Consider the following 27,254-nt stretch of genomic DNA (forward strand, 5'->3'; position numbering starts at 1 on the left):
GGAGTCATGGCTATGTATATCTCGCCCAGTATTGCTTCGACGAACGTTAAACTTTACCAGTGTTCATTGTGGAAGTGTGGGTACGTTGACTTAAAATTTCATCGACATTCGTGGCGGTCAAGCAGGAAAACATTCCGAAATTAGGGTATTTCGCATGGAATGACTCACTAGCAACTGAGTGTGAATGTTTGACAGTGTCTGTGAGCGGACGAAGAAACCGAGACAGAAGACAACAGGCAATATGTCAAGCTGTGGCCACCAAACCCCAAACAGTTTTGTGATAATTCTGTATACAAATAAAGCATTTAAAAAGCGTTCTACCTCTCTTGCAACAATCAAATGACACAAATTATTTAACAAACAACAAGATTTTCACGGTTACATTTTCACTGAAAATTTAAGTATTACACCATACAAAGCCTAGAAAATAAAAATGCGATAAGCGTCATGCGCTGCTTTTAGTTTGTTGTGATATCAGTCGCGTACCGGCGCGTAAGTGAAAGCCATAACAAATTAAATCGTCACCCTGTAACATTGGTGGGGCGTGTGCGAACATTCTGTACGCATGCACATCATATTAGCACACGCTCCAGTGCAGATACAAACCAAGTACATTATCCTGACTACAGACAATACGGAAATCTGCAGAGCAGTAATTTTTACAAATGGTTCAGAAGGCTCTGAGCAGTATGGGACTTAACTTCTAAGGTCATCAGTCGCCTTGAACTTAGAACTACTTAAACCTAACTAACCTAAGGACATCACAAATTTCCATGCCCGAGGCAGGATTCGAACCTGCGACCGTAGCGGTCGCGCGGCTCCAGACTGAAGCGCCTAGAGCCGCTCGCCCACTCCGGCCGGCCCATTTTTTTCAATAACAATATAGCTACATGCTCAGAATAAAAAAATACGATTTTTGCTTTATTATTGACCTTCAACTTAATTTAATAAGCATAAGTCAGTGATACACAGACATTACCTATTTATGAAAGTGTCTATACAGTAGGAGGAGTTGTAGAGCGGAAATGGTTTCAGTTTATTTTAATAACTGCTTTAACGTCTGCACATATTGCTTCTTTCAGTTAAAGAATGTGATTACAGTATGAGTGAATCCACAAGTTTCAGTGCGGTTGCAAATTTTCGTCCGATCTCCAACAACTAAGAAAATCAGCGAACATGGAGGGCATGAACAGAGACTGCGAATGGGTGGCGCTAGGGGGGAATATGTGTCGACCGGGCAGCGCGCCCATATACCCCGCGCCTTTGCGATAAACGCTGTGTGCCGGTGGTGCAGTGGTTAATGCAGCGCCTAGTAACGTAAGATCCCTTCCGCGCGGGAAGGAGCGCCGGTCCCCGGCACGAATCTACCCTGCGGATTTGTGTCGAGTTCCGGTGAGCCGGCCAGTCTGTGGATGGTTTTTAGGCGATTTTCCATCTGCCTCGGCGAATGTGGGCTGGTTCCCCTTATTCCGCCTCAGCTACACTGTGTCAGCGTTTGCGGCGAAAACAAGTTCCTCACGTACGCGTACACTACCATTACTCTACCACGCAAACATAGGGGCTACACTCGTCTGGTGTGAGGCGTTCCCTGGGAGGTCCACCGGGGGCCGAACCGCACAATAACCCTGGGTTCGGTGTGGGGCGGCGCAGGGGTGAAGTGGACTGCGATAGTCGTCGTGGGGTTGCGGACCACTGCGGCTGCGACGGGGACGGAGCCTCTCCATCGTTTCTAGGTCCCCGGTTAACATAACGTAAGATCCAGAGTTCCTATCCGAGATCGGCAAGTATTTTCTTATTCGGCATAAAGTCCCGACTGAGCTCATATCATGAGTTCCCTTCCTTTCTCCCCCTCCACATACAATTTACATAAAAAGTTAAGCTATGACAATATACCTCCGCATTTATATTGTCGAACACTTACACTTTAACCGACATGCCAGACTAACAGTTAACAGAGTGACGAAACTCATACATAAACTTGCAAGTCTGTACACTATAGACTGCGCCTGCAGACAATGAGGACATACTACACAGTACCATTTGCGTCAATAACTTGTTTTGTGACTAGTGCTTGGGCACATTGATTATGCTTAGGCACGCATAAAATCGTTGTGAGACGCTGTCAGAATCTCAGCGGCTTTCGGTACAACCTCGAGTGAGGCACTGTGTATGATACTGGGAGTTTTCCCTATAGATATTACAATTCGCCACAGAGCAGATGCCTACTGGCTGAAGAGGGGAACACGTGACAAAATAAGAGAAATAACTGGACAAGAGATAAACGACAAACGGACATGAAACAAACGGAGAACTGATACATAGCAGACAGAACGCGGCACAACTAATAAGGGAAGATTAGTCTATGCTTTCGTCCCCAGTATCCGAGAGCAGATGAATTTGAAGTACACAAATCCAACAAGTGGCATGGTGCAGTTTCTCACAGGCCAAAGCCCGTATCCTGTGCATCTCCACAGGTTTGGCCTAAAACAGACTCGCACTTGTACCTATGGTGTGGATGGCACACGTGAACACATACTGCTCACCTGCTGTGTGGTAGGGCATAAAGACTAAGTTTAGGAAGCCAGAACATAGGACAGTTAATACGCAGACAAGATGACTGGAACTCTGTAAACGACATCGCAGACAAAAAGGATCACGAGCACTAAATGCGGCATATAAACAGGAGATACCATAGGCTAGAGAAAGACAGGTTCCACATCTGACAGATCAGCAGTACATAGTAAACGCGAGCCGCCCGCAGTGACCGAGTGGTTCTACGCGCTTCAGTCTGGAACCACGCGACCGCTAAGGTCGCAGGTTCGAATCCTGCCTCGGGCATGGATGTGTGTGATGTCCTTAGGTTAGTTAGGTTTAAGTAGTTCTAAGTTCTAGGGAACTGATGACATCAGATGTTAAGTCCCATAGTGCTCAGAGCCATTTGAAACTTTTTTTTAGTGAACGCCACTGATGCAAACACAGACACTGCATCGAATGCTATATATCACACAAAGGAAGTGAAGCCGAGATAAACATACAAGCATAGTAAAGATGAGCTATGGTTCTCCAACACTAAATCGAATCAGTCTGAAACTCTAACTATCTATGTAGTTGGTTTTTAGAGCATGTTACACTATCTTAAGATGCGACATATTTCTTCTTTCGCTGCATCAGGTGTGACTGGGTCGAAGTTTTACCGACCCTGCACCTGATGACCCTGACTATGACATTGTAAATCAACACCCAGTCTCCACTGCAGTCTTAATTTCGGAAGCACATTAAAACCTAATTAATCAACACATTATCAGTTATTGCCACAGTCAAGAAAACATATGTAACAGATGCTACCACACACATAGAAGGTATAAAGAGAAGAACTGTCACATCATATCTAAACCAAATTGGCACCTCTTGTTTCTTCCAATAAATGCACTTTTAATTTTAACTTAAAATACATTCACAACCTATTCTGTGTCTTATTTATAATCGTTATCTAAGTTACCTAAAAGTGTAAATAAAATTGTTTATATACATTTGCACTTACTTTTTATTTTCTGCTTTTGTAAAATTTTCAAATCAGAAAATGTACGAGTAATAAAACTGAATTTGTATGATATGAGATCGAAAATCACAAATGTACGATATACTATATAACTATATGCTTGATAAATAAATAACTATTGATGTTGTTGTGGTCTTCAGTCCTGAGACAGGTTTGATGCAGTCCCCATGCTACTATATCCTGTGCAAGCTTCTTCTTCTTCCAGTACTTACTGCAACCTACAGCCTTCTGAATCTGCTTAGTGTATTCACCACTTGGTCTCACTCTACGATTTTTACCCTCCACGATGCCCTCCAATGCTAAATTGGTGATCCCCTGATGCCTCAGAACATGTCCTACCAACCGGTCCCTTCTTCTAGTCAAGTTGTGCCACAAACTCCTCTTCTCCCCAATTCTATTCAATACCTCCTCATTAGTTATGTGATCTACCCATCTAATCTTCAGCATTATTCTGTACCACCACATCTCGAAAGCTTCTACTCTCCTCTTGTGCAAACTATTTATCGTCCATGTTTCACTTCCATACATAGCTACACTCCATACAAATACTTTCAGAAACGACTACCTGACACTTAAACCTATACTCGATGTTAACAAATTTCTCTTCTTCAGAAACGCTTTCCTTGCCATTGGCAGTCTACATTTTATATCCTCTCTACTTCGACCATCATCAGTTATTTTGCTCCCCAAATAGCATAACTCCTTTACCACTTTAAGTGTCTCATTTCCCAATCCAATTCCTTTAGCAGCACCCGACTTAATTCGACTACATTCCATTATCCTCATTTTGCTTTTGTTGACGTTCATATTGTATTCTCCTTTCAAGGCACTGTCCATTCCGTTCAAATGCTCTTCCAAGTCCTTTGCTATCTCTGACAGAATTACAGTGTCATCGGCGAACCTCAAAGTTTTTATTTCTTCTCCGTGGATTTTAATACCTACTCCGAATTTTTCTTTTGTTTCCTTTACTGCTTGCTCAATATACAGATTGAATAACATCGGGGAGAGGTTACAACCCTGTCTCACTCCCTTCCCAACCACTGCTTCCCTTTCATGCCCCTCGACTCTTATAACTGCCATCTGCTTTCCGTAAAAATTGTAAATAGCCTTTCGCTCCCTGTATTTTACTCCTGCCACCTTTAGAATTTGAAAGAGAGTATTCTAGTAAACAAAAGCTTTCTCTAAGTCTTCAAATGCAAGAAATGTAGGTTTGTTTTTCCTTAATCTTTCTTCTAAGATAAGTCATAAGGTCATTATTGCCTCACGTGGTCCAATATTTCTACGGAATCCGCACTCATCTTCCCCGAGGTCGGCTTCTACCAGTTTTTCCATTCGTCTGTAAAGAATTCGCGTTAGCATTTTGCAGTTGTGACTTATTAAACTGATAGTTCGGTAATTTTCACATCTGTCAACACCTGCTTTCTTTGGTATTGGAATTATTATATTCTTCTTGAAGTCTGAGATTATTTGGCCTGTCTCATACATCTTGCTCACCAGATGGTATTTAGTAACTAAATAAGTAAATAAATTCACTTCACATAATATGTTGATGAATATGTAGCGTCTGTCTGGGATTCTTAACAGATATGACAGAAGAAATGGAGAAGAGCCAAAGAAGAGCAGAGTATTTCCTCAAAGGTCCGCTTAGTAGCCGCGAAATGCGAAAATGCTCATCCAACTTCAGTAGCTTCAAGAGAGATGTGGTAGAATCCCTTTATCGTACGTTCCTAAAAGAGTCAACCAATATATTGCTCCCTACCACATATATTTCGCGAAAATGACGAGCCGCGATGATAAAATTGGGGGAGGGGGGGTTGAACTGACACAGAGGACTACCAATAATCGTCATTCGCACGCACCACTCGCGACTGGTGTAGGAAAGATAGAGAGCGACAGTAGTACACGAAGTGCCCTCCGTCACATGGCATAAAGTAACTTGCAGATAATTAATGTACATCTGGATGCAGATGTAACTGTATAACTGAGACCTATTATGACGATTCTGCTAAGTGCCTATTCCCGTATAGACAGAGAGACATATCCACCTGTTTAGCGTCCTTGCACTGGAATGCAGTTCCTCAGCGAGTGCCTCTTCTGGTTGGACAGGTGTTCGACATCCTGTGGAGCGACCCGCAGCCGGCGGAGGGCTGCGTGCCCAACTCGCTGCGCGGCGCCGGCACCTACTTCGGCCCCGACGTCACGGACAAGTTCCTGCAGAAGCACAAGCTGCAGTTCATCGTTCGCTCGCACGAGTGCAAACCCGGCGGCTACGAGCTCACGCACGGCAACAAGGTCAGTGGCGGCAGAGTGGCACATTGGCGGCGGCCGTGGCGGTCGTACAGCAGCTGCAGCACGTGCAGTACTGAGAGCAGTGTCGCACGTGGCGAGCCACTAGAGCACAGGTTTCGAGCCTTTCTTAGACCATTACATTTGAGTGGTATAATACCTTAGCTAGTACCCTCCCTCAATCTCTCCCTTGCTGTCTGTCGCACCACCTTTCCCCCTATCGCCGCACTGGGTAGCCACACTGTGGTGGTATTTTGTGATAAGTTCCTATGGGACCAAACTGCTGAGATCATCGATCCCTAGACTTACGCACTACTTAATCTAACATAAATTAACTGACGCTAAGGACAACACACACACACACACACCCATGCCCGAGGGAGGACTCGAACCTCCCACAGGTGCAGCCGCACGGTCTTGGGTGCCTTGCCACGGTTCGCGCGGCTCCCCCTGTCGGAGGTTTCGAGTCCTCCCTCGGGCATGGGTGTGCGTGTGTGTTGTCCTTAGCGTCAGTTAGTTTATGTTAGATTAAGTAGTGGGTAAGTCTAGGGATCGATGATCTCAGCAGTTTGGCCCCATAGCAACTTACCACCACGACGACCACCCATCTCCCAAACATTATCACCAGCTTTCGCACCTAACTGTCCAATCAAAGACTTTTCTTGGAACACTTGTAAGTAGGCTGTTTAGGTTTTTATGTTGGTAACGTCACGTAGCGCTCTGTATGAAAATCACTGGCAGTGCTTTGTGCAGTCTGTGGCTGGTTGGCATTGTTCGAATATTCGCTAATGTAGTGTTGGGCAGTTGGATGCGAACAGCGTGTAGCGTTGCGCAGTTGGAGGTGAGCCGCCAGCAGTGGTGGATGTGGGGAGACAGATGGCAGAATTCTGAGAGCGGACGATCTGGACGTGTGTCCATCAGAAAGAGTAAATTTGTAATATTTGATATCACGAACTGATATACATATGATGACTTTTGAACATTATTAAGGTAAATAAATTGTTTGTTCTCTATCAAAATCTTTCATTTGCTAACTTTACCTATCAGGAATTAGTGCCTTCAGTGGTTAGAATCTTTTATTTAGCTGGCAGTATTGGCGCTCGCTGTATTGCAGTAGTTCGAGTAACGAATATTTTTGTGAAGTAAGTGATTCATGAAAGGTATAGGTTATTGTGACTCTTGAAATTTTCCCGGCGTATCGAATATTCCATAAGATTTCGGGATTGCAGCCGGATCTCATCGACTTCTTTCCACGATATTTCGGCTGCCAACCTTACAGCCATCTTCAGGCGAGTGTTTGACACTGGAGATTGCTAGTGGAAGTCGCTCTATTCATACTTAAAAGTGCCGCAGGCGCGCATGCGCAAGTTACCGTAGCATGCGCGCCACCTGTCGATTCCAAGGCCCTCTACAGTATTACTGCATCTATGGAGCGCCAACGAATGCATGAAAAAAGTAAAACATGCACACAGATGTGTCCAAAACAATAAAAGGAAAATTTCAATATTAAATTTAAAATTACTTGTCGCTCCACATGTCAGAAGCCATAAAAAGTTTTCTTTTGGTTGAAATTAAAGAAATCAACGGGTCCCAGGCCTTATTCAATAAAAAGCCGCCATCACGATTAATGAGATTTTCCGCTGAACGTATTTCGACGGATTCCTTCACACTGAATCCCAGAAGGATCTCGATGGGGCCAAGATTTTCGTGGCCGAATAATCCATAGTATGTCCTGTGGATATACAATGTTCGGCTATGGCCGACTTACTGGGCTGTAAAAGGCGAGTGTGGCGCTCATGTTCAACGCAGCGGTCGTGTACTGTGCGTGTGGTTTGACCAATGTAGGCTTTCCCACACTCGCAAGTTATTTTATAAATTCAGCCTTCCGTAATCCCAGATCATCCTTGGCTGAGCGCAGAAGAGCACGTCTTTGTAGGTGGGCGGAAGATTGCTTTCACACGATGTTTCTTTACAATTCTGGGTCATTGGGGCATTCTGTCTATCGAAAACCCACGCATACGGATCTGTACCTACAGGCGTCAAGCTGTCGTCACCCGTCACAAACTATGGGTGTTCTTCGAACGTTGGTGCATAGGGCACATGTCGTGTCTGATAAAGACAGCCTTGCAGACGAATTAGAGCACTTGAAATCGGTATTTCAACATAATGGATATTCTGCACATCAGGTCAGTACTGCTTTAAGGAGGAAAAATCGTGATGTACGTTTCGAGCAATGTGCCGTCACTGAATTCCTCACTGCGGAGAAAGAAACTGTGAGGAGTATTCACAAGTGGTCGTGCAGAGTCTATGGAGCATCTGTTGTCGACAAAAGCACGGTTAGTTGCTGAACACGGAGGGTGAGGTCATCAGAAGGGGATTCGGTGGAGCTCCATGATTTGCAGCAGTCGGGGAGACCATCCACGGCTGCCACACCTGACAGCCCTGACCTAGCCCCCAGGGCCTTCCACTTGTTTGGGCCATTAAAGGATACCATTTGTGGAAGATATTTTTAATTCAAATTCAAATGGTCAAATGTGTGTGAATTCCTAAGGGATGAAGATATTTTGAGGACGATGAAGCACAGGCTCCGCCACCAGGACAAGGATTGGTACCAACGGGGCGTACACGCCTTTAATTCCCGCTGGAAGAAGACCATAGAACGGGATGAAGATTATGTGGAAAAAATAGGGTGTGTTGATAAAACACTAGTCTTTCGTGTGTCTTTTATAGCAGTCAGAATGCGTTGTGCTTGTATATTGTGGGTAATAAATGAATAGATTAAGTTTGAGTTGTCTTTGTCAGGTAAAATTCTGTAGCTCAGGGTTTCAAAAAGTAATTAAAAAGGTAGTTTCATATTTGGCGGATGGCAGGCGCTGATGTGAAGGGGTTAAGATGTACTTCGTGGACAATGCGACGATACTAATTGTGGTGGTCAAACATGGTGAACCGGAACCTTTATGGCAAGTATAGCTTTCCTCACTTTCAAATGAAGCCCAAACCTTAGGCCACCGTCACAACTCAATGTTCCACAAATCTGGATACTACACTATTACACCATCCGCTCAAATGGAGGCCAACAATATTGCACATTTCATACTATGTCAGTTAGTGATAACGCTCTCTCAAACGGATACGTGGCGTCTCCGCGTCCTTCACAGTTTTCACACAGCATTTGATGCTCTTCACACCCCTTATATATCAAAGCGGTCCTGGTACCAACGCTGAAATCGAACAACACTAATCGTTCTGGTGGTCATTCTGTAATCGCTATACAGCGTGTTTCACAAACTGCTTTACAAATTTGGAAATTCATATAAATTATTTCATAGTACCTATAGAGGTGATTGCAGTGTTTATTTGTAGGGGAATACATCAAGCTTAGTCACGCGTAGTTCGCTAGTGCCGAATCGCTCCATAAGGGGCGCTAGCGGCAGTTGCGTTGAAGATGGCTGCCTTCGTTGGACCCGAGTGTGGTAGCTGTGTGTTTTAGTTTGAAGAATCGAAGTCGGGGACAAAAGTTCAGCGTCATTACCGTACCAAGTACGCTAAAGGTCCTCCTAGTAGGCCTACAATTTATGAGTGGCATATATGTTTAGTAGAAACAAGCTCCTCGGTAAGACAAGGGAAATTATCAGGTTGTCCAAGCACATCTGACGACGTCGTTGAGCGAGACAACGTTTTGTTAACAGCCCTACGAAAGCGACCAAGAACGAAATGTTTATTTCATGGAAGATGGTGCACCACCCCACTACCTGGCTGACGTCCGGGATTTTCTCAGTGACCGCTTTCCAGGTCAATGGATTGACCGCGATGCGTCAATCATGGCCCCCAGGTTCCCCAGACCTGACACCACTCGATTTTCTTTGATGGGGATTCATCAACGATATCGTGTTTGTACCCCCTGTGCCGGCTTCCCTACCTGAACTTAGAGCAAGTATTTACGTCGCCTCTGAGCAAGTTACACCTTCAATGCTTCAGCGAGTTTGGGAAGAAATTGACTTCCGACGGGATGTGTGCAGGACGACGAACGGAGGCCAGATACAACATCTATACTTTATGGTAAAAATGCTTGATGTGTTTCCCTGCAAAATTAAACTAAACCCAGCTCCATACCTTCTTTCAATAAATTTATATGCATTTTGAAAGTTGTAAAGCCCTGTTTGAATACCCTGTATATGGAAGGCAGTGTCCTGACTGACTCACTGACTGACTGAGTGATTGACTCATCATCACCCAACCAAAACAACTAAGGACAGAAACTTGAACTATGGAGAGGGTGTGAGTAGTACACTGCAGGCATCGTTTAAGAATTGGTTGCCCGAAATTCCGCTCTTAAGGGGTGAAATAGGGGATAAAAGGCTTTCTGAAAGTATGTCACTATTAAGGGAAATTTGAAGATAGAACTACGAGAACTGGTATTTGGCTTCTCAGTTAGAAAATAAAAAAATATGTGTTTCTGCCATTTTAGAAATTCGACCACTAACGGGGTACAATAGTGGGTGAAAATTTCTTTAAAATAAATAATAACCAAAGAACTACTAACGGATTTTTAAGGTTACATCTATGGCACCTGGTATTTTACTTATCGGTTAGAATTTTTTTTTAAATACTTGTTTCAGTGTTTCTGAAAATTCAGCCCCTTAGGGATGAAAATATTTAATAAAATTTTTTGTTACATTAAATAAATTTAAAGCCAAATTTATGAAAATTCGTATTTCACTTCTGGGCTAGATATAGAGAAATATTTGTTGGGGATGAAATTTGCTAGGGAGCTGTCTCCACAAGAACGCAAAAGGCGTGATTAACAAAGACATTGCACTCCGGCTACCAGACTCGGAAAAGACAATGCTTATTTGGTCTTAATTAGCGTGAAAAGCTTAGAAGGTGTTGCAGTTGGTGAACAACATAAACGTTCAATTAAATAAAAACAAAAAGACATTCTCTGCAGGACAAACAGCCCACGAGAAAGACTCAGCGGACACTAAGCTGGTAACTTACATACCCGCAGATGGCGTGTACGTGAACCAAGTTATATTAACATCCAACCTCATCTTCTTGGTGCTGAACTGTCTGTCAGACAGTGAATACACAAGTTGACGTTTCAAAGCATACGTAAAGGCACTTGAAGGTATAAATAATTTTTCAGACGAAATTTCTTCTTTTAGTTTCTTTTTGGCACACTGATTTAGGCAATAATTACCGTCGATATTCTTTGTTTGCAAGATATAACATCAGGTACCTTTTTTTTCCTGAAAAGGCAGTCACTTGCTCATGTTGTGGAAAATAGTTGCACGAGAGTCTTCCTGGTTTGTGTTGCCAGTACTAGGCGAATACATATAAGGAAATGTATGCTACATTCTCTGGCAGACACTCTCAGAATAGCGCTACCAGGCAACTCACAGGGCGTTCGATGTTTGCAATATTACGACCGTCTTTTGCTTGGTTCACTAATTTTTCGAGTATTTTGTGAATAACGTACTCCGCTAGGACGAACGTGAAATCATGTTATTTAAGGGACTTATCTTCCGCACAACAAAGCATTTTGATGCTCGTCGGCTTCAGACTTCAGCCTTAAGTTTAGCTTTACATGCTTTACAAGTATCATCACTCTCGGCCAAATCGCTTTTTGACAGCAGCTGATCTGAAAGTGATACGAGGTTGAAGCCTGGATTCAATAAATAGAAGGTCATGAAGCATGTTAGTGCTTAAGCACTTTTGCTATTTCCGCACAGGGATACAAAATGAACACTATGTGTGAGATGTTCTGTTCTATTGTGGAGAATTATAGGAAATAATTGTAAATTTACATGTACAGTCCCTCAGTCAAAGATCAAACTGACATAATGTGCCTCTTTAATGATTTAGTTTGGACCGGAAGGTGGTTTCAGGTTTGGCTGGTGTGCCGTTGAACCAAACGAGGAATGTAGTGACCCAATACGTGGAGATAATCAAATTTCCGGTCTGGCAGATGACCCTCTACGTATGTACTGATTTTTTGTCACCTGCAGCACATTATTCGAATAAGTCGAGCATGAAGTGAATTCATAGATGACTTGATTTGACAGTTTCCTAAACATTGCGCTGAAAAGATCAGAGAAAGATAGTACAGTCGTGAAGAACCCCGGAAACTGCGTGGTTCTTTTTTTTTTATTCACGTAATTTCTGATTTGTAAGATGTGTCTCTCTAATGAAAAATTACATGTTGTAGCTTGTGATATTCGGAAAATGTTCCTTCGCGATATAATCAATATTACGATAGGTTTCTAATCTCATGCGATTTTCTTTGCAGCGAATTTTAAAATTCATGCATAAGGCCGTCCAGCAATTCGAGAGAAAAATTCTTGAGGCCACACAACGGTATCATCCAAGTAATCAGCATATAAATTAACGTACTCCTAGTTAATATTTGGTGCTATAAAATACAGCGATACATAGCTGTCTTTAAATTTCGGTTATAATAGCGATGTGGTTCATAGTCGTTTCCATTTTAATCCGTGACGATAATTTTAATTAATTGGCAGACGGGATATCTTTGATAAAATTCAGAATTCTTGTTCCCGATTAATGCTTGGATTACGTGACATCTGTTGGACACCGGAACTATACAAACAAATAATCCACTGACATCTTGCCGGTTCCAAACTCGAATTTGCTCTATATTTTCCTACGTTTCAAAATTGTGCGTCGTGTATGTGCTTTCGTTGGTCATTCCAAGATCCGATTTTTTCAATACCGAAGTTATCAATATATCGCAAATAAATGTTCTTGAAATCTGTGACAGCTCCCCAAGGTTACTATCTGAAATACTACGTTTGCTTTCGAAGTTTACCTTCTAACATATCTGCGCAATATGATCAAAAGCAGCCAGATATCTATCAGTAGAAATTAATATGGTATGTGTGTACCCCTGCCTTTATGACGGCTTTTACTCCATTGAGGTTACTTGTAATGAGGTACCTAAATATCTATGGCTCCATCAAGAATCGAAACCATAGAAGGTAATGATTTGGACGCTGGAGTATGGAGTAGAGTCGACGTCCTAACTCTTTCAAAAATATTTATTTTGTGTGTTCAGTGCGGAATTCTTGGCAGACTAGTCCATCTCAGGAATGTTATTGTCCACAAACGATTGGGTCACACACGCTGCTTTAGGACAGTGTAAGGGTACATGTATCGATCCGATGATTGAAGGGTCAAATCTGTATTTAGCCTTCTTCGCTACAGTGCGTAGTTCTAGAAGGGAGATACCGGCGCCTGGAGATCGTTTGGCCCAAAGGAGTCAGTGAATCGAGCCGGAGTATGCCTGCAAAATGGTTCAAATGGCTCTGAGCACTATGCGACTTAATTTCTGAGGTCATTAGTCGCCTAGAACTTAGAACTACTTAAACCTAACTAAGGACATCACACACATCCATGCCCGAGGCAGGATTCGAACCTGCGACCGTAGCAGTCGCTCGGTTCCAGACTGTAGCGCCTAGAACCGCACGGCCACTTGGCCGGCGAGTATGCCTGCAGGTCAGGTCCTGGGTGCTCGTACTTCCTGCGTTCGCGTAGGCATTGTTGGTGATGTCTTGATTGGGCCCCATGTTCTTCCACCTACGCTCAATGGAGCACGTTATCATGATTTCATACGGGATTCTCTACCTCTGCTGCTAGAACATGTGCCTTTACAAGTAAGACACAACATGTGGTTCATGCACGATGGAGCTCCTTCATATTTCAGTCCAAGTGTTCGTACGCTTCTCAACAACAGATTCGGTGACCGATGGATTGGTAGTGGCGGACCAGTTCCATGGCCTCCACGGTCTCCTGACCTCAACCCTCTTGACTTTCATTTATGGGGGCATTTGAAAGCTCTTGTCTACGCAACCCCGATACCAAATATAGAGACTCTTAGTGCTCGTATTGTGGACGGCTGTGATACAATATGCCATTCTCCAGGGCTGCATCAACGCATCAGGGATTCCATGCGACGGAGGGTGGAATGCATGTATCCTCGCTAACGGAGGACATTTTGAACATTTCCTGTAACAAAGTGTTTGAAGTCACGCTGGTACGTTCTGTTTCTGTGTGTTTCCATTCCATGATTAATGTGATTTGAAGAGAAGTAATAAAATGAGCTCTAACATGGAAAGTAAGCGTTTCCGGACACATATCCACATAACATATTTTCTTTCTTTGTGTGTGAGGAATGTTTCCTGAAAGTTTGGCCGTACCTTTTTGTAACACCCTGTATAATAAAATGGCTATCGTACAGTGAGGTATCGGTAATTGTAAACTCATACAAGCTCGTGATAAATGAGTGACTGTAATTGCACAGTCAGAGCGCTCAGAACAAGAACGGACGTGATACTTGAATTTACAGTAGAGTAAATTAACTGTAAATTACACTGTAGGAAATTCTGCCACCAGCCACGTTTTCGTGAAATCATTTTACTATACTTTTAGTAGTTTCGGGCCGGAGCCCATCGTCAGATGGTAGTGCTGAATTCTTGCAAGTTTTGCATATGTGTCCTAAATTATAACGAAATTTTCGTGATGCATAGTTTACAAAAGATTTGTCATTTTGTTTTATATTAGGACACAATTGTAAAACTTGCGAGAAATGAACGCTACTATCTGACTGTGGGCTCAGGCCTAAAACTAGTAATGATGTAATAAAATGATTTCAAGAAAACTTGTGGCTGGTTGGTGTATTTCCTACAGTGTAATTTACAAAAACAGCTGCGGTGTTCTACAGCCAAAGTGGATAAATTAACTGTGTCGTATAAAAGTGTTCGCCTGTTATAACGTCTTCATTGTTGTTAAAGTATTTTGGGAGGGAGTGAATTATAGAACAGTGTGGGTGAATATATGTGACATAAGCTCTAGATTCAGGCTCAGAATACTCCTTATCGACACATGTAACTTGGGAGTAACTTCGCCCTCCATAACTTGGTACATATGAATGTCCTACGCTTATTTTCCCAATCAGCCAGATTACACACCCCGTAATAATCAACGATAAATCAATAAATAGTACGGGAGGCGTCTTACAAATATTGATAAAATATTGTAAAATGTGTTCATTTTTTTCTGTTCCTTGAGTTTACCGTTTTCCTCAGAACACACGCTAACCTCGTGAAACACCCCCTTACCGTAACATAACTTCCTCCGTACTTCACTCTTCGCACCACACAAGATAGCAGGTAACCCCCAGGCATTCACGAAAACCAAACCCTTCCATCGGATTGCACAGGGAATAGTGTGATTCATCAAGCTGCTCGACCATTCTTATTAACTTCGTACGCTCATCTGGACTCAGTAGGGCAGCTGACAGTATACTGGCACTCGCAGTGATTCCTTCCGCTGATTTGATGCGATTTTTTACAGCCACCCTCCGCAATGCCCAACGGTCCCTACCCATCAGTACATGAGGTCAGCATGGCTTCAGTTTATCTGTCGTTGTTTCTTCCCGTTTCCACTTTCCAGAGACATAACCAACAGTCGTCATGGGTAGTCTCAGAAGAGCTGATATGTCTCTGATGGATGCGTTGCTCAGGTGACTACGCAACGTTCAAAGTGACTCACCTCTACTGATAACACAATATTCCCAGCTTCCTTCTATGCTGGCAGTTCCGCTTCACGTGACACCTTGTGGGCAATTCCGTACTACATACGAGCGAGGGAGGTACCGCAACTTGCCAATGAAATCTGAACGCGGCATCAGACGACGAATCAAGCAAAATTTTCCGGGTAATTTTTGACTGGAAGTAGAGCATTGTGGAACTACAGATAATCAAAGACGAATGTACAGATATGTGTGTATTTAAACTAACATGCCACAGCTCATATCCGTCATGCCATGGGATGCATTTACTGCTTAAATTAGCGGAAGATCATTAGATGAACAGTCAAAGTTTGCTACACTTTAAATTCCTATCCACATATGGATTATGTGGCGTTAACAACAGAACTTTTTTAAGTACACGCGGTAATAATATTTTATTTTTACGTGCACAAAACTGAGAAACTGAAATCAAAATGAAAGAAAGCATTGACGACAGCTGGATGGTTGACAGGGAGATCGATAATATCGAAATATGTTGTAATAACGAGTCACGTAACAGCATAATAATAACAGTAATCACTCACACACTCATTCACGCAGAGTGCTCTACTAATCAAGCACTAAGAAGTATTGATATAAATACAACTGATACCGTGCAGCTAATGAAATCTACTATATTACTGTAATGGTTAAAAGGTGTTCATGAAGTGACTATATATGACTTGAAGTGACAAACTTCAAATAATGGTTCAATGACATAAGCTACAACTCATTCACGAATATATACTTTCGACTACATTTGCAGCTTATTCCTCTAAAAACAAGGAAATGTAGATACATTTCATGCAAGAGAAGCATATATTTCTGTTGTCTGTTGTTATTATGTTAAGGACTTCACTTAAGAATTAAAATTTTTTATGAAGTCCAATGATTAGCCCTTTCGTACACTTCATTCAACTTTCTAATACACGTATATTTTTGTAAACGTAATTACTTTTGCTTTAAAAGCGAATGTGTTGCAGACTATTGCCGTTTGTGGATCAGATTTAACAACAGTTGTGGAATAGGTTTCTCCTGTATTTGGAAACAGTTTTATTGCTTTATTATCACGTCTGTGTGGTTTTCCCTTAAGCTACAGTTGTGATGGGTTATTTGATACGTCAAATAGTATAGGTATTACATTCTATATAATTTTCCTACGTTCCGCATCCATTAATTTGGCTGAAAGAGTTTAGCAATTTCTTTTGTTATTAGAGGAAAACGACGTTATTCAGTAAATGTGTACGTTACAAGAGAATAGTTAATAAACTGTCATGTAATCCATCGTTTCGTATTTTCCAGGACACTTAGGAAACTCAATAGTCACAATGTGGTGCATTTTTTTAGTTATAGTCGATTTTTATGGTATCACATACACTCCCTGTTGTAAAAACTATGTTACAAATCAATATAAACTTTAGAATTCGCATTCATGCGATGTCGTATTCAGAAGTGTTGCTTGCTGGCCACTTGGGGCGCTGCTACAGCTGAGGGCAACAAAATGCAGACGGAGCGTCTCGACTGTTATATTAGATTGTGCTGCTATGTTTTAACAATAATAACATCTTTGGCGTACCGTCCGTAGTTCCTTTCGACGTATTCACGAAACTGTTTGTACATTCATTGCACAACCCACATCCTAGTTTTTGTAAGTTGAGTTTTTAATAAAGTGATTTATAAATAAACGCACGAAAATTACGCTGTGTTTCTATGTGTTCAAAGTTTGTGCCTTAAATGCATGTTGTTGTTGTTGTTGTGGTCTTCAGTCCTGAGAGTGGTTTGATGCAGCTCTCCATGCTACCCTATCCTGTGCAAGTTTCTTCATCTCCCAGTACCTACTGCAACCTACATCCTTCTGAATCTGCTTAGTGTATTCATCTCTTGGTCTCCCTCTACGATTTTTACCCTCCACACTGCCCTCCAATGCTAAATTTGTGATCCCTTGATGCCTCAGGATATGTCCTACCAACCGGTCCCTTCTTCTCGTCAAGTTGTGCCACAAACTCCTCTTCTCCCCAATTCTATTCAATACCTCATCATTAGTTATGTGATCCAGCCATTTAATCTTCAGCATTCTTCTGTAGCACCACATTTCGAAAGCTTCTATTCTCTTCTTGTCTAAACTATTTATCGTCCATGTTTCACTTCCATACATGGCTACACTCCATACAAATACTTTCAGAAACGACTTCCTGACACATAAATTTATACTCGATGTTAACGAATTTCTCTTCTTCAGAAACGCTTTCCTTGCCTTTGCCAGTCTACATTTTATATCTTCTCTACTTCGACCATCATCAGTTATTTTGCTCCCCAAATAGCAAAACTCCTTTACTACTTTAAGCGTCTCATTTCCTAATCTAATTCCCTCAGCATCACCCGACTTACTGCGACTACATTCCATTATCTTCGTTTTGCTTTTGTTGGTGTCCATCATATATCCTCCTTTCAAGACACTGCCCATTCCGTTCAACTGCTCTTCCAACTCCTTTGCTGTCTCTGACAGAATTACAATGTCATCGGCGAACCTCAAAGTTTTTATTTCTTCTCCATGGATTTTAATACCTACTCCGAATTTTTCTTTTGTTTCCTTTACTGCTTGCTCAGTATACAGATTGAATAGCATTGGGGAGAGGCTACAACCCTGTCTCACTTTCTTCCCAACCACTGCTTCCCTTTCATGCCCCTCAACTCTTATAACTGCCATTTGGTTTCTATACAAATTGTAAGTAGCCTTTCGCTCCCAATATTTTCCCCCTGCCGCCTTCAGAATTTGAAAGAGAGTATTCCAGTCAACATTGTCAAAAGCTTTCTCTAAGTCTACAAATGCTAGAAAAGTAGGTTTGCCTTTCCTTAGTCTTTCTTCTAAGATAAGTCGTTAACGTCTTAAATTAACTTGTTCACTACACACAGCAGTAACATCACTGCAGTAACACTGGTGAAACATGATACAGTCAGGTACAATGTTGTTAATACTGAAATCTAAAGGCAATATGTTTCTCGTAGAAGAACAAAGAGCAAAAGAACAAAAACAAACAGTGCTAAAGTAAATAGAAATTGAATTTTAAACCCTGTTCCTTTCCCATATAAGATTTTTACAGATAATGTTCGAAATTTTTGTCTTCAAAAGACACAACAGCCTCAGAAGGACACAGCAGCAACTAAATGGGACAAAACCGCACTGTTACACACTTTCAAACACTTCTGGAAAACGCTGATTGGCGTTTTAGGTCTTCAACGGAGCACTGGGAAAATTTATCGCGGTTTGACTCAGCCAGCTCTACTGCCACCATGTTATCAACATTTTTCTTAAAAAAAATAGCTCTGAGCACTATGGGACTTAACACCTATGGTCATCAGTCCCCTAGAACTTAGACCTACTTAAACCTAACTAACCTAAGGACATCACACCACAACCAGTCATCACGAGGCAGAGAAAATCCCTGACCCCGCCGGGAATCGAACCCGGGCGCGGGAAACGAGAACGCTACCGCACGACCACGAGCTGCGGACCAACTCTTTTCTTCCCACAACGTTTATCTGCTGTGTTGCTCCGTAACATGTGAATTTATGGCAAAGAAGATTTGGAGGTTTGGAAACGGACCTCTTCGCTGTCAGATACTACGTCGTTCGACAAGATTCAAATAGGACACTAATTTAATTTAACGCTATTATGTATGATTTTTCTGCCTGAATAATTGGGGGCTCTCATGGAATATCTTGGGAGATTGTAGTAAGGCTTGAGTTAGGTCTCATTTAATACGATGTTCGGAGGTGTACCACTGCTGTATTGAACAATTGTAGAACGTACTATTTGTCTTTCAGGCATTCTCAGCGTGACTGATACATGGTTTAATTTCCGGTTGTAACGCTCCTCCCGCATTGCCTCCTTTCGTTGGTCATTATTTAGGCGCTGTTTAAGCCTGGTAAGAAGGCAAACGACCCTAAAAGCTTTTAACCAATATCATTGTTGAGCCACTGTCTCCGGACCTTCGAGCTCCTTATTCTTAACGGTTTTAATAGCACAATCGAAGGAAAGTTTATTTCTGAAAAATTTGGTTCTCAATCTTCAAATTCGTGCTGTAGTCAAATATTGAACCTCGTTCACACATTGAGAACAGATTGCCTTTGTTCACGTAACAGGTTCCTGAAGCACTATCAATAACAGAAAGTTAATGAAGAAAATTTACCAGCTCACCACTGACTACCGAATAACCAGCATTTAAAAACAAATTGAAAGAGCTTCTCACTGATAATTCCTGCAACTCAAAAGATGAATTTTTACGTTCCACATTATTGCAGAATGTCGTATTCATGATCTTATGGAACAAATACCAATGAAATGTTATTATAATGATAAAGGCGTTTCATCGAACTGTAAAATAAAAACATAGGTCACAATAAAATTCTGTTTACTACTAAGATGCATCAACTAGGTTCCAGTCATTGCAAAGGCAATACAAATAGTTATTAAGCGCACAATGGTTCAAATGACTTATAAAAGGGACCCGATAATCCCTTGGAAGAGGCGGCTAGATCTGTACGTGAAATGAGACATGTAAAGCCGCAATGATAGCTTAATATATCAATCGACTAAAGAAAAATCTAGAAAAGTACATAAAAGCACGCACATGATGACTTCAGTTAGTTGACTGAATGAGTTAATTTAGTGAAGCAAGACTCTAATTCGAACCAAACGAGTTCGGGGTTCGGGGTTCCCTCGTCACCGAGCACGCAAATGCGGCTCATGCTTGCATCGTTTTAAAAGTCAGGTGCAGAGGTTGGCAGCAGTGAAGTTCATTCCCGGAATCTATAAGATGATCAGCTCTAGGACGACGTGCTCCATTTCTGCAGATCCAAGATAAAGGCGTGTCTTCCTCTGGCGGTCGAAGACAAAGAAGCTGTCCCATCATGGGAACAAGCTCCGGGGAATTAAATCTTGGCCGACCTCCTCTGGCCTCTCTCGCGGCGAGGAGATCATTTTAGTTAGATCACGTATAGGGCACTGCCGCTTTAGCCCACGCCATTTGTTAAGTGGAGATGCCCCAACACTTTGTGTGCTTATTGTGGTCAAGCTTCGACGGATCGCAATTTCCTGACCGAATGCCTTTGTTTATTATCATAGATGAATTCTTGAATAGGAATAAATAAATCTGTAAGTGTAATATATGAATTTTGTGAATTTAAGGGAATGAGTTAAGTGATGAAAATTTTAAGCTTTTTTTAAAAAAAAATCTTGATTCATGTGTCCATTTCTTATGCACTTGACACGTTCCACAACGTAACGGTTACTGTGAGACTGAACAATGGAACACATAACTAACTAACTGGCTACCTAACTTTCCTTCCGTCGACTGGGCTTAACGTCTAGTCGCTTTTAACTCCTTTTCATCTTGATGTTCTAAGGCTCTGACATGGATGCGTATGATCTTAGTTGTTTTCTTCCTCCCTAAAGAAACGAGAAAAAAAACACCTCTGGACTTATAAGACGAAGTGTATATCAGTTCTTCCTCTCAAAATCCTCCTGGTTCTGTCAGCACCAGATTCTCGCTCACCTTCCGATTTCTGGCCCATGAAAGATTTACGAATGATAGTCTCCATTCTTCTAATGAATCTGCTGCGATTAACCAATGAAACACATTTTTATCTTAGAGTGGGACAGAAACAAGAAATTATCTCCTACTATGAGAGTGGTTTTACGTTTCGGACAGTGTTAGGGGCTGCATGTATGCACTCACGAGACTTCAACCCGGTTTTGAAACTAATGTTGGTGAACCAATATGGGTTTCCGTTAGAAACTTTAAACTTCAACTACAGCAGGCCTCCTTTGAGTCCAACAGATTCTTCTCACTCTGAGTGTATCGTGTTTTCAAAAATGGTTCAAATGGCTCTAAGCACTATGGGACTTAACATCTGAAGTCATCAGTCCCCTAGACTTGGAACTACTTAAGCCTACCTAACGTAAGGACATAACACACTTCCATCCCCGAGGCAGGATTCGAACCTGCGACCGTAGCAGCAGCGCGGTTCCGGAATGAAGCACCTAGAACAGCTCGGCCACAGCGGTCGGATATCATGTTTTCCCATCCTCTTCTAGATTTTTATTTTTTTAGAGAGCACTCTTTACACGCTTCTCACATTAGATGTTTACAGCCTGCCGAATGTCACCTCAAGCCCTTTGTAATGCCCTTATCGGAACGTTGGAGATCGTCCCTGACAGCGTCCATCCATCCAGTGTGTACGTGCCTCAGGACTCAGTCTTTCAGTGAGGAACAGATTTACGACTTGCTTGCCGTTGTACTCCTGTGGTATTCACTCTCCCACAGTCATCCAGCGGACACGGCTTGCACAAAAATATAACACACACATTTCACCGAATAGAAATGAAAATGATAAGCACTTATTAGATTCGAAATCACTGGTGCTTGTTTGAGTAGCATCTGCACCTTCATACATCAGTAGTAATTTGGATAGAATTGCTTGTCTAATTTGCAGTAGTTCGTTAGCTTACGGATTAGTTTTCCAAGAAAATGTAACAAAAGAAATAGTTTACCTCAAAGCAGTGTGCTTGCTCCTCTACTTTTTACACCAATGACCAGCCCATCAAAGAATACACTAAGGCACTCCATTTACGCTGATGATACAGCAGGGAAGATGTTTGAAGGGGTAGAAGAATGGATGACTTCATTTTTAGATACGCTTGGCCTTGACTATGAGGTTTATCACCTAGGCCACATCCCAGCAAGACTCAGGGGTGGGAATAGAGAAGACTGGCTGGAATTTGATGTGGAAGGTTACTGAGACGGATGGAACACTATAAACATGGCGTACTGAAACACAGTGGCTTGAAAGATGGATTATCCTGGAGTACGATACTGTCATAGGCACACAGAAATATGTATAAAATGGAAGTGTCCAGCCGAATCCATTCTCGTGTCACTTGGAGCAAAGCTAAACTAAGTACATGTGGCCTCCCCAAAGTGTGTTACAGTTACAATATTTTAGCATCTTCTGCAAACGACTTATTTCCGACCAGTTTTACCCTGGAAGAAGCAACAGTTAGAGGTCATTCGTGGTATTTCTGTTACAGTCTGCGTATTTCTCAGTAGACCGAAATCTACGTGGGAGACACAGTCGACTGTTTTAGTTCCAGTTCCTTCTTAGAGTCGCGGCCTGTCATGCATGACAAATTCCTCCCATCACTGATGGATCTTTCAGCAAAATAATTTTTCTTACCAAAGAATCAGATAACGATTGGTTAGCATACAAAAATGGGACACCTTATATTTCTGTTGTGAAAACATCACATCCTAAGCTGTCAGCCAATCAGCAACAACATCGTGATTAGTCACTCTCTGTCCATATTGGCTCTCGACGTTGAAGAATATGTCGTTTTGTGTTAGTTTGGAACCTCTTACGAAGTCGTACGTTTTCTCCATTTGGCACAACTTTCCATACCTTTAGAGGAAAAATATTTGCGGGTAGCCTGACACATACACTACAGTATTCCTCAGGATATAAGCGACTGCGTGGGTTACTGATCCCCCTCTCAGGTATCAATAAATGACAGTCCTGAATATGGTAGACCAATCAAAAACTCTAAGCAGTAAGTCAGTGTCACAAAGCCAGAACGAGCGTATCGTTGAGCTAAACGCTACATCATGCATCAGGGAAAAGGCGAAGCGACCACTCAGGAATGGCATGGTTACCAAAGTCTAGACGACTTACAGCTGATAACTATGGTCGACGAATCCTAGGAATATAGCAAAGGAATCTGTGCCAATACGATGCAGAAGATGATGACCTCAACTCCGAAATGTTGGGGTCACGAGTTTCGTCGAGACCGTATGATCGGTACGCATTCGATACTATGGCCTACCAGTATCTTCGAAAACGCCTCGCATAAAAACGGGATTTTTCTGGGGCTGATACTTCGGGTTCTATCGGCGATAGAAATGTAGGGTCAAGCAATTTAGGACATTCCTCGGGCTCGGGAACTTTTGTAGACCCATCAGAACGATGGCCTTGCTGTAGCGATCCTTCAGTACAGGTTCAAAGTTTGAATATTGCAAATTTCCTTCATCTTTGGCAAATGGGGCAAATCGATTAGTTCTTTTTCCATTAGATGTGAGCTACTGAGCGCCTTAAATGGTTTGTGAAGACATCATTTAGTTCATGGGCGGTTCCTGAGAAAACCCGAAAAAGAGTTTTTCACCATTTTTCGGCGTCAGCAGCGGATATCTAAACAACTAAGGGCAGAATATTGCTCAGATTTTGTGAGTATATTCTATCAGCATTTTTGTAGAAGCACCATCTTCCCATTTTCAAAAATCTTTATGCGTTATCGAGAAACATCCAGAAAACATGGTTTATGGGTACCAAAACCTGGCCGCGGACGCCCGGGTTCCCGGGTTCGATTCCCGGCGGGGTCAGGGATTTTCTCTGCCTCATGGTGACTGGGTGTTGTGTGCTGTCCTTAGGTTAGTTAGGTTTAAGTAGTTCTACGTTCTAGGGGACTATTGACCATAGATGTTAAGTCCCATAGTGCTCAGAGCCATTTGAACCTGGCCGCGGATTCCAAGACGACTACGCGCAGAAAATGGGTCAAACTTTTACGATATGTTCCTAAGATACCTATGTCGAGTAGATTTAAAAGTTTTCTTTATGTCTATGTCCTTTTCCGTTATACAGAGGTTCAAAGTTACACTACTTGTACCCGTAAACCACTCACGTAAATTCAGGTGTGAGACGTTATTAACGTAGATCCTAAAATGACGTAGCGCTGACAAATATGCAGTAATGTCTCTCCATTATCATCAGAAGGGTCCTTGGAGCCACATGTTGTAGTGCAGAAGCCCATGGAAAGCTTTTGTGCATGTAAAACCATGTCTGATGTGTAAGATTAGTTTTGAGTTATTTTAGTTTCAGATAAGTAAACTGTCAGAATTTTATTGGCCCATTAAGTTATTTTCATATGAGTGATATGACTGCTGTAACACGAAAATTAAGGGAAGCAGTGGAAAAATGCTCCTTTCGGAGCACAAAAAATGTGATTTGCTCCTGATTACTGAAAGACTGAGTGAAAAGTGGGATGCCACCTGTCTCATTCAACTTTGCTCAGCACCTTTAAAAACTTCACGAAATATTTTGGCATGTTTTCGTTCCTCCCGTGTGTCGACCGACACTGCATGTGCGTGATACGCACCTTAACGATCTGCGTGCCGTCTCGCAAAGCTACGCACGTGTACCGCGACCGATACCGCGCCAGATAGTGTTGACGGATGAGGCGTGTGTGGCTCCCACACCAGTACCGAGCAGTCCCTACCACCCGCCTGCCAGATAAGCCTCACTGGGTCAGCTAATAAGACACGTACGCCCTGGCTCTTCTCAGAAGCCCCTCCTTCATATCACGATCTCGGCGCCGTTACATTTGCATTCGCAATTTTCGTTGCTGTGCTCCGCAGTAATGGTAGCAGCCACCCCACAGGAACAGTGGGGCAGCCAGCTCATTCATTCCTACTGCACTCACGATCGGCGAGGCTGCATCAGTAATAGGCTACCTAGGAGCAGTGGTCAGCGCCGGCCACGGTGGTCTCGCGGTTCTAGGCGCGCAGTCCGGGACTGTGCGACTGCTACGGTCGCAGGTTCGAATCCTGCCTCGGGCATGGATGTGTGTGATGTCCTTAGGTTAGTTAGGTTTAAGTAGTTCTAAATTCTAGGGGACTAATGACCACAGCAGTTGCGTCCCATAGTGCTCAGAGCCATTTTTGAGCAGTGGTCATAAAGTGTTAATTATCACCTCGGTAAAATTAACTTTCGATCATGAAACTTTGTCGCTGTGTCTCCTTTTGTAAGGAATACTGCAGTATGACTTGTTCTCCGTACACATCGCTGGTCTCTGTACTTTACAGAGCTGAGCGTGCAGCTGTCTTGTTATTTAACGTCAACAGTTCCCAAGCATTAGTGGTCACGCGCATGAACAGTAGCGGAAAACAGTATAAAGGCAGGGTTCCACGAAAGTAATAGTACTTTGTCTGAAGCATACATGTCTCGAATTTACTATGAAAGTAGTAGACATATAAAGATATAAACAATCATGGCAGAAGTATATGGTTCCTTTCATGTAACAAAATAACACGTTTGCATTTATTTCGATGGAAATTGGTATAAAGTTGTACTGTTATTACTTTTTCCAGCCTTCATTCTTCCTAATTGTCCGCCTCCGTAGCGCAGCGGTAGCGTTACCCCATACCACGCAACGGGGCCCGAGTTCGATTCCCGGCAGGGGAATGGGTCTTGTGTGTGCATCATCACTTACATTGTCATTGACACGCAAGTCGCCGAAGTGGCGTCAACTAAAAAAGACTTGCAATCCGGCGGCCGAAACCGGAAGGGGATGTCCCGGCCATAAATAACATACGACCATTTCATTGTCCGCCACCGTTTGCTGAGTGGTCAGCGCGGCGGAATGACATGCCAAGGGGCCCGGGTTCGATTCCCGGCTGGGATAGGAGATTTTATCCTCTCAGGGACTGGGTGTTGCGTTGTCCTCATTATCATTTCATCCCCATCTCCGACGCGGAGGTAGCCCAATGTGCCGTTGCATGCAATACATACTTGCCCTCGGCGGCCGAACTTTCCCGAATGGGAGACTCACGGCTCTGAATGCCGTACGCGGGGTCCGCATCTCGTGGTCGTGCGGTAGCGTTCTGCCTTCCCGCGCCCGGGTTCCCGGGTTCGATTCCCGGCGGGGTCAGGGATTTTCTCTGCCTCGTGATGACTGGGTGTTGCGTGATGTCCTTAGGTTAGTTCGGTTTAAGTAGTTCTAAGTTCTAGGGGACTGATGACCATAGATGTTAAGTACCATAGTGCTCAGAGCCAATGCCGTACGCTCATTTCCATTGCATTGGTCAACGGTAGTGAAATTGTCGCAGGTTACATGCGATCTTAACGTTAGCCCTCCACGAAATTTTCAGCCACCATACGAGCGTCAAAAATGGCTCTGAGCACTATGGGACTTAACATCTATGGTCATCAGTCCCCTAGAACTTAGAACTACTTAAACCTAACTAACCTATGGACAGCACACAACACCCAGCCATCACGAGGCAGAGGAAATTCCTGACCACGCCGGGAATCGAACCCGGGAACCCGGGCGTGGGAAGCGAGAACGCTACCGCACGACCACGAGATGCGGGCATAAGAGCGTCATTTTTGGTTTCCACGCAGCAGGTGTTTCGCAGCAGATGCCTGCCTTATTACTGCAAGCTATTATACAGAAATGGTGACCAAGAACGCAGATCCTTGAGTGTGGTCATTGCATCATGTGTGACTTCACACGTATCCTTGTTTTGGTTCGGGACATTTCCACGTGACATTTTCGCGACGCGTGCTATTGCGTTCGTTTAGAGGCATCAATTTTAGGCGTCTGCCGTACACCGATTTCAAGTTATTGGTGTGGGAAGCGGCCACGGAAGAGTGGGTAGAGTATTAGCGACTTTTAGTCGGTCATGAAATTCAGTCCCACCCAATCACTTAACCAATAATTAGAAGCGCCTCTTTGACTCGGAAATTTCAGGCGAGAAGGAAACTAGAAACTACCTCGGTGAGAATGTGTGCCAGTCACTATTCAACTCGTTCATACTTACATGATATAGGTATCAAGGATAATAGTTCTTGCGACTATCAGAAGAATGCTGGAGATGTCAATCACTTGCTGTTTTCCTTCCTTCGAAGCACGACGAAACCTCTTGCTGCAGTACCTTTTGATTTCGAAGGTGTCTCTTCCAAGAAGTATCGCTGTTTTATGACGTCATGAAG

At 42.9% G+C, this 27,254-nt stretch overlaps 1 protein-coding gene across 1 annotated transcript in view; it reads left to right on the plus strand.

The window, feature by feature from the left end:
* The window catches only part of LOC126253274 (serine/threonine-protein phosphatase rdgC), a 1,933,713-nt gene that overhangs the window by 1,684,127 nt on the left and 222,332 nt on the right, over nucleotides 1-27,254 (plus strand). Inside the window, exon 12 of the mRNA XM_049954489.1 lies at nucleotides 5,666-5,851. Coding sequence (XP_049810446.1) covers nucleotides 5,666-5,851 — 186 coding nt within the window. The remainder of the gene's footprint in view (nucleotides 1-5,665; nucleotides 5,852-27,254) is intronic.

Source organism: Schistocerca nitens, chromosome 4, assembly GCF_023898315.1.
Source record: "Schistocerca nitens isolate TAMUIC-IGC-003100 chromosome 4, iqSchNite1.1, whole genome shotgun sequence".
Lineage (NCBI taxonomy): Eukaryota > Metazoa > Arthropoda > Insecta > Orthoptera > Acrididae > Schistocerca > Schistocerca nitens.